This window comes from Alosa alosa, chromosome 2 (genome assembly GCF_017589495.1).
Source record: "Alosa alosa isolate M-15738 ecotype Scorff River chromosome 2, AALO_Geno_1.1, whole genome shotgun sequence".
In the NCBI taxonomy this organism is placed as follows: Eukaryota; Metazoa; Chordata; class Actinopteri; order Clupeiformes; family Clupeidae; genus Alosa; species Alosa alosa.
Genome location: NC_063190.1, coordinates 19,462,040 through 19,475,577, shown reverse-complemented (window position 1 = coordinate 19,475,577; position 13,538 = coordinate 19,462,040). Strand labels below are relative to the sequence as shown.

The following is a 13,538-nucleotide window of genomic DNA, read 5'->3' as shown; positions in this document are numbered from 1 at the left end:
TTTGTTGATGCAAACAAGTATTTATTCAAAGGTATTTAAAATTCACAGCGCTGTTGAATACCTATATGAGAAGCACTATCTTCAGGAACAGTAAGGATGCCAAAAGCTTTCTTTCCTAATGGCCCAAGAGCAGGTACCCACGTTCCCCACGGCATCCACCGCCGCCAGCTCCACCTTCTCAGAGCAGCAGGAGGCGCTGTAGGTGGCCTGGGTCACATCCACTCCGCCCTGGCGCTTCACGGTTGTGGCGAGGGTGCCAGTGCCCTGCTGGACTGTGATGGTCTTAATGCCTGAGCCTTTACCGTCCGTCAGCTCGGCGAACAGTTTCCAAGTTGACAAATTGCAGTCGCCAAAGCATTCAGCGTCCACACTGGTCACCTGGCAGTCGGGCGGGGAGTTGTCGGTTACCTTGAAAGGAGGAAACACCAAACGATAAAACCACAATAGGGATACATCATCTACACATGCAAGAAACTAGCATCCTAGCATAGCATACCCTCAACCTCTACCTGAAGAAATGTAAATGAAGAAAAGAATGTTCAATATGTTCAATATCCCTAAAGGAATGCATGTCTTCGCCAAAAATGACAAATACAATGTTAATGCAAATGAACGGCAAACTCTGAAATATAGCCTGAAATGAGATGCTATTATCATTGAGACAACAGGGGACCAGGGGTATATAAAAAATTACGATTGTACCTTACAGCAGCCGACTATTTAAGTCAAGTTTAACGTTGTGGCACCAAGCGTCTTCTGCCCCACGGCTGCGCGCGAATGTAGTTTTGTTGATAAACGGGAAACCCATCAGAGCAGCCGCTCCACAAACGTGTCTTAATTAACGACATGCAGTTAACAAGGTGCGAAGGAGCTTGCTCTTCTCCGCAACCGAGGATCAAGGCATGCTAGATCGGCAATTCCCTGTGCTAAAGGAAGTAGACGCATTCGGTTTTGAAATTCCCAGAAGTCATTGCTTCATGTAGCCTAACTTTTGTAAACCAATAATAAAATAAAATATACAGGCAGCATATTTATTGTATTCCAATTTCAAACAATGCACTTTTAAATCATTTGATTGAATAAGGTTACAAAAGAATGTAGACTGATGTAAATATTGAGAGTCAATCAAGCCAATCTACGGACGGCACCAACCAATCAAATTACGGTTATACTTCAAGTCATTTGCATAGCTACCGTCGGGAACACCCACTGGCATGCGTTGACGGAACGCAACTGTGTGTAGGAGCCCTAACGGTACCGATCCACTTGCACGAAACTTCATTTTGTCGTGTCGCATAGATGTCGCGCTGCCTCCCCACATTCAGTCGTGTGTGGGCGTTTTGTTTAAGATGTCAGTTACCAGCTCATACTCAGTTCGTTTTAACTTATTATAAGTGTTTTTCCACAAATGGACCACAATTTTAGGCATGTACTTAACAGTATACAACACATTAATAGCCTAAACAAACTATGCAAGCCATTTGGAAATCTTGTTTTATTTAAACTACTCAATGCAATCTCAAATCCTCACCAAAAACACCAACATTCAATATAGTTTCGTTTTGTTTTATGGACTACTAGGTGGTCGAAAAGATGTTAAAACATTATTGGTCTTGTAAGCGGAACCAAAGTTTCACAGGCACAGTTGTGGTAGAACAAAGGACCTACAACCTTGTCCTTTCATTGGAGAGTCGCCTCGCGTCCGGAAGTAGAAGGGGCGGGACTTCACCACTCTATGCGACACGACAAAATGAAGTGTCGTGCAAGTGGATCGGTACCGTAACAACAATCTTTGACCGTAACTCTGGTCATCTCCCGATCCCACTCCATCTCTCTCTCCCTTGTTTCCTGTCACTCTCTTCACTGTCTTGTCAGATGAAAAGCATAATAAGGCCCAAAAAAATATTTAAAAGAATGTTTACCTCAGCTAATACAGTAAGGCGGAGCACAGCATAATTAATGTCGCCTCCGGGACCCTGGACCTCAATGGTCAGTGTGACGTCTGTGCCCGAGGGGGTGCCTGCAGGAGCTACAATGGTCAGTGTGCTCTCAGTATGGCCGCCAGCACTTAGAGTCAACTTGGAGGGGAAGGACAATCTGAAGTTGCGGTCGTTCCTCGCTCGGACAATGAATCTGCCTCCTAAACGGGCAGTGGCTACCGTGAAAGGGATGTTAAGCGGGACGCCGGGCTTCAGGTTAGCCGTTATCTCAGCCTGGGAAACAAACAGTCGCACTAATTTAGTTATTTCCTGCTACACATCAGCTAGAATGTCATTTTTAGAATGAGCTGACATGGCAAATTGATTTCTGACACATCTTCAATTGTCCTTTTTTTTAGTTCTTTCATCCATTTCTTTGACCATTTTGACTGGGCTGTACTTACTGTGACTGTCACGCCCGAGGCCCTTAGCTGGGTGGAGGACTGTCTCTGGAACATCTCAAAAGATCCTTTGAGGATAGTCCCCTTCAGCTGAACAGCGAAGCTGCCCTCGGGCACTCTGCTCACTGTCGCTAAGTAGCTTTCCATCTCTGTCTTTTTAAGACTTGCAAGCACAATGTTGCCGTGTTCTGGCACCATAGCCACTTCTGTTACTTTCACAGAGTCGGGCATGGTGATAGCCACCAGTAAAGTGGCCTTCGCATCTGAGATTAAGACAGAATATGGCAGTTTTGAGATCAGTCATATTGCATTCTGAAATATTTTCATGTATTTTTAGTAGGCCTAGCCTACAGATGTGTATCTTTTGTGTCTCGAAAGCAACATGACAATCTTACTGGCAGAGGGTCGGCTGTCAAGAACCACAAATGAGTCAGAGCCTTCATTTACTTCCACAAAGTTGTACAGGAAGTCAATCGGGCTTTGTCCTTAAAAGGTAGTCATGCACAAAATGTCATACTCATGAAAGCATGAAATTCAAAATCTTATGACAAAGAAATCTCCGAATGTATAGGCTATTTCATAAAAATAAAGATATGTTCCTTTCAGAGCTGTTTAGTGTAATTTATAATAAAACAATAGCCTAGAGATAGAATGTAGATTTATATAGGCCTATACATAAAAAAGTAATCTGAATTAACATAGAATAAAATGTTCATGAGTTTGATAATATAACACAACAAAAGGACAGTCTTTTTTAAAGGCCAACATAGAAAAAAATCCCATGATCCTCCAGTTATCTATAGGCTAGATAAGTAGGCCCTACATTTTTTTAGACACCAGTAGGTTAGGGTAAGGGGATGATCTAAATGTGGTGGAAATAATCCACTGTATGTTTTCATGATTTTGAATTGGACTAGACACCACATCAATCCAATACCTTGACAAGGTATTGAACACAGCCATGCTAATTTAAGTGGTGCTTTTTTCCATGAGTTTGGGATGAGTTTTGGATAGTTGGTGCCCTTGAAGCACAGTGGCCGGCTGCACATCCATGTGATCTCAAAACATTGGAGGGTACACAAGTGTCTTGCACAGAGCCTCACACGCACCCTCTGATGTCGAAACGCTGGGTCAATAGTCTGCCAGGGTCACGCAATAGTCCGCCAGGGTCGGCGTGACAGAAGTGCAAAATGCAACACTGGCTCATTTCTCTTCTTCACTAAATGCCTTTAATTATTATTCATTACACTGATGTACTTGTGTCACAGCACTTGTAGAAATATTCCTTTTGATTTGTGACATACCTGGAGGCTAGCTAATAGGTGACGTAGATTTATGCTGAAAGTGACTCCTGGCAAGAGCACAGAGTTCATAGCAGCTCAACAGAGATAATACAAATGCATTAAACTAGCTGAAAACAACAGTTAAATGAAGAGTAGCACATTTCCCATCGCATAATGTCTGTGCAAAAAAAAAAACCCAAACAACTTCTCTCTCAGAAATCTGAAATCAACCAAATAATGTAGGCATGAGAATATGGAAAAATAACCACACACTTCAGGATGTAAAAATATATGTAAAGGAAAACCTTACTGAACATTCTATGTTAATTAATATGATAATAACACTGAATGACTAATCAGATATGCACATGTTTATCAAAACAGTAAAAATAGGTCTTACCAACGACTTTGACTGTGTAAGATTGAGATGTCTGAACTTTAATGACCCATAATCCCTTTTTCTTGACATCTGCGTTGATGTGCATTGTGTATACATTCCCCACCTTGTTGATGGTACCCAGTGCACCTGTTGTTTGAGTGCTGGTCTGAGAGACACCTTTATAAAAAACATTTTAAAGGACGGTTAGCATGCAGGCTAACAGGTTTTAATTCACTTTACTCAGTTAAATAATCTTTTCTGAGGTTGACCAGAAGGGTCTTCTCACCCATGGCACTGGTGATGGTAAATGTTATATGGCCCCCAGTGATGTAGATAGCAAGGTGACTTAATGTTGTGTCCATGTGAAAGGGGAATAGTTCTGATCGGTCCCTCACAGCTTGGAAAACGGTCACCTGTTCCGAAGAGCAAAAATAAAGACATGTTACAGAGCTTATCGGTCAAGCTATATTTATTTTTGAAAATATATAGTAAAACACCGATGGTTAATTATGGAGCCCCTAAAGGGCAAAAATAAAGGATGCAATTGTTCATGTTGAAATTTGTAGAGAAAGCGATGGCATTAGTGATAGCTAAACCTTGTTTGGTGATCTCTGAAGTGATAAATGTCGCTTCAACTTAACAATAAACTGTGACTTGTCTGACAACTTTGAAAAAAAGAAATAGACCTTTTGTCTTGTCCTGTCTTACAGTCCACTTGTGGCCCTTGCTTTTGTGGGTGAGATTTTAACATATCATGCTCAATCAATGAACCTAATAAAGACTTACCTACTTACTTACTCTTCAGCTTTCTGATATTCTGTAGTAGCCTACACATTGTTTTAATGCTTGATTTAACTGTTTGATTTTTGGGTGTTTGCCATTGACAATGCAATATCTTCATGAACAACGCTTCACTCCTTCTATAGGTTACTTTACCAGCCATCACATATCTTTATAAATAATCCAAATTCTTGATTAAAATCTCAAGTAGCCTATATGGATAGAATGATAGAAAATTTGTAAATGAGTTTACCCTATTCTCCTCAACTTAAGACGTCACCAGCCGCCACTGATTATATCCTATATCATATCTGCTAGAGATGAATAGCTGTCAAAAGGGTGGCTTACTCTCAATCAAGGAACTGCTGCACATTTTGTGACAAATATGTTGTAGGCTAGGCAATGGTGGTCAATATCAAAACAGTAAAAAGTGAGTGGGATTTAGCAGATCGCATTTATCAATTTCTTTCTCTCTTTTTTACCAATAGAAATGTCAACCTACCTTAGCAGAGCTTGATGCGTCAGTGATAATGGATGTGGCCCTGGGCAGGTTTGTCTTGGTAACCTCTATAGCCAGTCCACCAGATGCGTGGGCCAGCTCCTCGTAAACCCTGTAATTGGGATTGGACAGACTCCGACGTTCACGCTCATATTGCTTGTGCTCCTGCTCCTGCTCATCAGATCGCAGCTGCTCATCAGCGTTCCTTCGACGCCGCACTCCCAGCGGATTGGTTAGCATGAAGTTGACCTCAGAAGAGGAAGGAGAAGTGGACAAGAAACACCAGTGAGCGGGGTGGATTAAGGGAAGGCCGGCGGAATTCATGGTGGCTAAAGAGTGATAAAGAGTGAACCAGAGGAATGGTGTTTTGCTTTATTTTAGCCTACCTGTCAGCAGAGGTGTAAAAGTCCTACCATGTATTGGTTCTACCTGTGCACTTATGATTTCACTAATTAGCTCATCTACCTGGTTGAGGTGTTGTGCCAATTAGAATCAGCTGCTTTAGTAAATGGTTGGAGAAAATATGTGAGAGGACTTTTACTGGACTTTTCCACCTCTGCCTGTCAGTGATGATAGAATTTTAAGAGCATTGCTCATACTCACTGTTGACTTCGTCTTCTCTATCAGGACCAGATCTGTACTCTTCAGCGAAGTGTCTTTAGCTGAAGCATCCGTGAACAGAAAGATTTCTGAATGGGGAGGTGTACTCGTGAGGGCCAGCTGGACAGAAGATGCACAGAAGCAGGAGACAAATATTCAGGAAAATATAGACGCGCTTGAGGAGCTGGAAAACTCATAATGGCTAGCTGGGTTTGTCTGCTTTAGTTTGGAACTGGACATATGTGTTGTTCACAAGCCCTTTTTACAGTCACATCCATCTGATTTAATCTTCTCTAATTGTTAAAGTGAATATGTATGTTTAGAGGTGGTTTTGTTAGAACATGCAAAAATGACCTAGAAATAGCATCAGAATGTGTAAAAATGACATTACATTTACATTAATTAATTTAGCAGACATTTTTCTCCAAAGCAGCTTACAAAATGAGGAATAACATGCTAGCTCCAATAGAGAGGATACCTAGGAGTCAATAAATAATATACCATATTACTACTATACTACTACTATACCATACTACTACTCTACCATACTACTACTCTACCATACTACTACCATACTATACTACTACTATACCATACTACTACCATACTACTACTCTACCATACTACTACTATACCATACTACTACTATACTACTACTATACCATACTACTACCATACCATACTACTATACTACTACCATACCATACTACTACTATACTACTACTATACCATACTACTACTCTACCATACTACTACTATACTACTACCATACCATACTCTACCATACTACTACTATACCATACTACTACCATACCATACTACTACTATACTACTACTAATATATCATACTATACCATACTATTACTATACCAAACCATATTATACCATACTACTACCATACCACACTACTACTATACTACTACTATACCATACTATACTATACTACTACTATACTATACTACTACTATACCATACTACTACTACCATACTATACTCTACTATACCATACTATACTCTACCATACTACTACTATACTACTACTATACCATACTACTACCATACTACTACCATACCATACTATACTCTACCATACTACTACTATACCATACTACTACTATACCATACTCTACCATACTACTACTATACCATACTACTAGTATACTATACAACACCACACTACTACTATACTGTACCATACTATACCATACTACTACTACTACTAGAGTCATGTTACAAAGTTAGCACACCCATGCTAGTTGACTAAAAAGAGGAATAAAAAAATAATCTTTTGGAAATGTATCTTAATGCCTTAATTATGAAAATGAGTACAAATCCAACCTTTAAGGACACCAATTTTCTTTGTAAATGAATAATGTATCATAAATAAATAAATGTTTTTCCTTAAAATACAGGGGGCATAAGTAAGCACACCCCAATGTTAAATTCCCATAGAGGCAGGCAGATTTTTATTTTTAAAGGCCAGTTATTTCATGGATCCAGGACACTATGCATACTGATAAAGTTCCCTTGGCCTTTTGAATTAAAATAGCCCCACATCATGATATATCCATGATACAGGATTCTACATATATGGGTGGTAGCCTCGTGGTTAAGGAGCTAGGCTAACATGCAGTAGCCTGAAAAGTTGTGGGTTCAATTCCCAGCTTCCACCGTTGTACCCTTAAGCAAGGCACTTACCCCCAAGTTGCTCCAGGACATTGCCCTTTGTAATATAAATTACATAATATGTAAGTTGGTTTGGATAAAAGTGTCTGCTAAATTAATAAATGGTTATGTATACTGCACCCTATCCAGCTCATCTTATATACTATAGTGAACAGTGTGCTCATTTGTCCTCATACCTGAAGCGCTGACAGTGACATTTCAGGCTCATCTCCACCCCCGTCAGCTGTAAGACTATTAATGCGCGTCTGAAATTCTCCTGCAACAGTAGTCTTAAAAAAAGGTCCAAAAGCTTGCAAAAGAGTCCAAAAGTGAAAATTAGCAATAATACATAACGGCAAGCTTACCCACTATCCCCCACCTCCCCCTCAATATCCAATAAATGTACTAATTTATTGAACTGTCAAGGTCAAGGTGAACTTTATTATCCAATGCACAAGGGGAAACTCATGTGGTCATTGCACATCTTGTCCAAACATAATTTTTAAAGACATAGACACCAAAGACAAAACAGACTGTACCTGGATCATTGAAGGGTACCAGATAGTAATCGGAGGGCTCGTCAGGAGTGCCTCTCTTGCTGTCTATGATGGTGGCTGTAGTCTGTCTAACAAAACTAATATCATCTGACATACTCCCTGTGGTGTCAATCACAAAGCACATCGCGATGGAGGTCTGACTCATCCTCATCAGCCTAAGTGGAAGAGCAAGAGGAGAAGGAAGACGTGGTTAGGTTCGGTCTTAAAACTAATGTTAAGGAGGCGGACATCCCCCCCCCCCCCCCACACACACACACAACTGTACTACCCTATCCCATCCATAGTGTCTATTTATTTACCAATGTACATACTGTAATTACACTTATACATAGCCATATTTTACTGCTCTTCATCCTGCACATACACATATTATTAATACTATTATAATGTTACTGTTTCTGCACACACTGCACATAGCTGTACATACTGTACATATCTGTTTATATGGTTCATACTAAATATCCATATTTATTCAGTTTCTGTAATATATTCTGTTAATACACTGCATATTGTTCTTACTACTAGTACTGCCACTATATTGCACATATCTGTACATGCTGTTCATACATTGTTCATATTACATAGACATATTTATTCTGCTCTTATAAAGTTACTGCTAATACACTGCACATACTTATATTTAATTTATACTACTCTAAATCACCTTCTGAAAACAACTGTATACTGTCTGCACTATATCTTGTCCTGTCCTGTCTATGCACCAACTACTTTTTATATTGCATTGCATTTTTACATTGCACTTTTCTGCTTTTTTGCACTTCTGGTTAGACACAAACTGCATTTCGTTGTCTCTGTACTTGTACTCTGCACAATGACAATAAAGTTGTGAATTTGTTGAATTTCCCCTTGGGGATCAATAGAGTATCTATCTATCTCAATCTATCTATCTAAGTTGAATCCAATGTGTTGAAAATAACACAACTTGTGTTGTTTTTAACACATCTCTATGTCCAGATAGGGACAAACACAAGTTTGTTTTAAATGTGCTGAGCAGACAGGATGAGTTATAGACCCTGTTTCCATTTGGGCGGTTTTTGTTTGTTGGTAATAGGCAGCATAGAGGATACATTGCAGCTGCCTTCAATAGTGACCATTTGGGGGTAGTTCGAAGTTGTCTTAGGAGGCATGAAAAGAGAGTTTGATCGGTATGAAACAGCACTTGTTGCCTCATTCTCTTGTTAGGTATCTTAAAAGGCAGCGAGATGCATTGTGAAGTGCATTGAACACTATCCAATGGTGGTGCTGATGGTGTATTTGTTTAATTTCACTGCTGGTTATGCCCCTTGGAAACGGGAAGTGAGCAAAGCATCTCCAGACCAATTCTCAGTCTCAGGAAGGGAAGGGACCAAGGTAGTACCGTTCTTGCTAGTAACGTCATTGTCAGAGTCCTTGTCCGTCTCTACAGCAGTAAAAGGGAGAACAAGGGAGAATGCTGACTTTTTGGATAGCCTTGTCAGACGTAATATCCGGCAAATGCACTCTACCTAGAGCACGCTCAAGGCTTTTGGACGTGCCCATTGCTATGCACCTCTACAACCCCTCTGGCTTTGCCGTGCCAGTGAAGCACCCTCCGATTACTGACTGGTGCATGCACTCTTAAAACGAATGTGTTGAAAACAACACAACTTGCGTTGTTTTTTACACATCTCTGTGTCCAGATAGGGACAAAACATTCATTTTAAGAGTGTATCATCAGACTTGCCTTCTCGCCACCCTTGAGCTCAACATGCTTTTTCTATATTTGTTATATTTCGCCGTTTTTATATTCTTTTCCTAGATTTCAACCTATGAATGCCCATAGGAGCTCCATATATTTTGGGCAATTTTTTTTTATCTCTTCCAGCTTTATATTGCGGCCCAGCGCAAGCTGGGTTGTGACATCATTTCATGTGGTACCGTAGGAAGTCGGCATCCCCAGCTGCTGCTCTGATGTCCTGCAGGAGATCAACGGAGGCCTTTGTGGCGATCTCCTGACCCTCTTTGCTGATTGTAGGTGTAGGTCTTACCCAGCTTGTTAAATCTGAACAGATCATATCAACAAATGAGTTCCACCATACATGCTATTGGTACATGCACACACACACACACACACGTAACACAGAGAAACACAAACACACACGTAACACAGAGAAAAACAACGAGACAGTATGAGCTGTTAATGTTGTCATACCATACCATTTTTAATTGGTACAGCAAGTCTTATAAGTGTGGAGTAGGGCAACTTGCTTTCCAGTTCAATCGGATCACCGTGACCGTAAACATTCTGAAAGGCACATTTCCATATGCATTTACACTGAAGCCTTGGTCAAAGTTTTGGTGAAAATATTGGTAATTATTGTGAATTTGTTGGTAAGCATTTTAATACACTTAATTTGAGTGTGTTAAAAACCAAATATCAACAACCATTACTTATATTTTGACCAAAACTTTAGATTAAAACATTATAGTGTTATATTCATTATATTGTTATATTTTGACTTGATTTAAGTAGGCTACTTCTGTTTTTGACGTGATTCAACTATTTCAATGATTTCATGAAAGCTATGCAAGACACTCTCAGAAAGTTACCTGTAGGGCATGGAGAACCTCTCCTAATTTCTCTCTCGCAGCTTCAAAGTTCTTTTTTTGAATACTCGACTTTACGGCAGCAATATCGTCTGTAATGAGCTTACGCCACTGTGCAAATGTCACAGACTGACGGTCATCCAGCCTGGTGCTTCCTTTAGTTAGGCTTATCTCATTGATGGCCATTCGAAAACTGATGGCGGACGCCGAGGATGTGCAGGCCTTCACCAGAGCCTCTGCTGACACTGGCCCAGGCTACAACAAATGAGATTTGTAAGACCACCTTATTTATGGGCTACTGTTACTAGTTAGATAGATAGATAGATAGATAGATAAATAGATAGATAGTAGGCTACATGCATATATTCATACATACTTTTACATTCATATTCATTCATACATATTTCAATTTTTTCAGTCATCACTGATTGGAACTATAAAGCATTCACTTGACAGAACTGGTAACTGTAGCCTACGCAACTGCAATGCATCACATTTTTTCCACCTGTTTTTTTCTGAATCAACATACTTATCTCATTAATTAAAAACGGCTAATTTTCTGAATTAATGAGACAATAGAGTAATTAATTCTGAACAGGTATTTCTACTATATGACTTTATGAGTTTAAACTACAGGAAACATGACCATCAGAGTGACTCCAAACGTCTTACAGGGAGAACAAATGCCTTTCCCGTGCGCAGAGCACGAGAGTGGCAGGCGGCCGTTGTGGACTGTATGATGGCGTTCTCCGTCATCTGCAGGTGAGTGTGGGAAGTGGCCAGAGTTCCTCTCAGGGTGGAGAAGAGTGCGAAGAGCCAGAGGGTGTGTCCTGTGCCCATAGTAATCTCTGTGACAGTGAGAGATGCAGAAAAGCAGGAAAGGTGCATGTAAATATCTTTAACGAGTGATTCATCTTCTGTGTGAGATAGCGCAGCAATGTATGAAAATGGTTTATTATGATTAAATAATAATAAAGTTACATTTTTTTTAAAGTGCCTTTCACAAACCCAAGGTCACTTTACATGATTAGACAAAAGGTGGTGACCGATGAAAAGGGAATTACAATAATGGATACAGGAAATAATGAGCACGATCCAAGGTGTATTCTTACAGCCTTACAGAGATGGTGAAGGTGAGCAAAGTGGTCATGGTGAGGGACTTGTATGGACAGTATATGTATGGCTGTATAATGTGTACGGATAGTATGTGTGGTACTGCAAGGATGTAGCCATGATATCAACATTGGGGGGGACCAAATCTGTGGCGAGGTCTGGGACCAAATGTGGTGGGGTCTGGGGGACCCCCAAACAGAAATTCAATACATTTCCCATCATGCAAAAATATTATTAAAAATCACAAACAAGTCATTAGTTAAGTCAGTCAGTTAGGGCATTCCAAACTTTTGATGGCCATAGGCATGGATGGATTATGAACCCCTAGGCACAGATGCAAAAAGCCCCCCTCCCCTTAAATGATGACTTGTGAATGATGAATGATACAGAAATAGTTTATGTAATGATATAGTATACAAAGGCTATTGCGCTATTAACCCAAAAATATTTTCATGAACAACATTACTGTATCTATTTTTAAAAGAATGTCAGTTCATAGGCTGAAAAGGACCCCTATATTATAGTTACATGTTGTACCCTTCATTTCATACATTTGCATTCACAGTAGATCAGAGGACTGGTTGAATAGCTAAAATATGCATTTAAGACTTCAGATCATACAAACATCTAGATATTATGCTTACAGTATGTAAAAAGCACAACATGCATACTGCTGTAATTGTGTAAAAAGCATGTGTTTATCCACATGGAAATAAGTTATTAATCCTTAAATGCATTATCCTATTAATCCTAAATCCATTAAGTAATGTAGTGTAATCCCTCAAGGATATCTTACCTTAATCTTTAGGGAGCGATGTTACGTGCCGAGTGCAAGGTGAAGAAATAAACTGAAAAATGCTGGTTTGGTATGTGTGTATGTGTGTGGTGATGGGGAAATGAAACGGATGCATTTTTTTGCATGGTCATTGTGTTTCTGAGAATTTTTTTTTTTAACTTGTTTCATGCTGTCCCTCTCATCATGTTTACGCAATGCCAGCTCAAAGGCTATGCCTCAAAATTGCAGGCAGTCTATTATTTACTAACTTTTTGTGTTTGTGCTTTTTAATTCACTGTTTTTATTATCAAACAAAGCAATAGAGTGCTATGCTTAATATCACAATAACATCAATATCAATAAAAGGAATCATGACTTCATCCTCATTTATCATCCTCAGACATGATCGAACTACACTATTAGTGCTGCATATGAATGAAGACTTTATAGGAAACCAGCAATTCAAGTTCAATTCCAGTTCATTTCATTTCATTCATCACTGTGCCATTAACAATCAACATTGTCTCAGGGCACAGACAGACACAGAGGTCTGAACCCCCTAGAGCAGGGGTCTTCAACCTTTTTTCATTAGAGACGAAATGGACATGGAGCTTTTATGATAGTAGCATGCCATGTATTCACATAGCTGATCTCCACCCAAAACCGCTGAATTTTGTAGATTTGTATGCTTTTTAAAGGTTCCTTTCAACTCATTTACCTTCTCTCTTTGCAGACTGTGAATTTGATTTCATAGGAATTTTAACATGTTTCCCAAGTGACTGGGTTATCAGATTTATGAACATCTTCCTCATACCTTTTGGAGAGCAGAAAAAGGTGGGGAGCTACTGGTAGCTTGCGAGCTACCTGTTGGAGACCCCTGTCCTAGAGCACAAATATAAGTTATGGTAGCAATGTAAAATC

At 39.7% G+C, this 13,538-nt stretch overlaps 1 protein-coding gene across 1 annotated transcript; it reads right to left on the bottom strand.

Moving 5' to 3' along the window:
• Window positions 1–12,709, bottom strand: LOC125289229 (von Willebrand factor A domain-containing protein 7-like). The gene is made up of 15 exons (XM_048235969.1): window positions 12,639–12,709; window positions 11,402–11,577; window positions 10,733–10,984; window positions 10,340–10,427; window positions 10,061–10,184; window positions 8,126–8,298; window positions 7,784–7,896; window positions 5,925–6,041; window positions 5,325–5,570; window positions 4,329–4,455; window positions 4,064–4,219; window positions 2,776–2,865; window positions 2,384–2,643; window positions 1,923–2,213; window positions 1–408 (listed from the first exon to the last, which is right to left on the bottom strand). The coding sequence occupies exons 2-15, from the start codon at window positions 11,567–11,569 to the stop codon at window positions 82–84; spliced, it is 2,532 nt and encodes an 843-aa protein (XP_048091926.1). The 5' UTR covers window positions 11,570–11,577; window positions 12,639–12,709; the 3' UTR covers window positions 1–81.
• Between the last annotated feature and the right edge of the window lie 829 nt (window positions 12,710–13,538).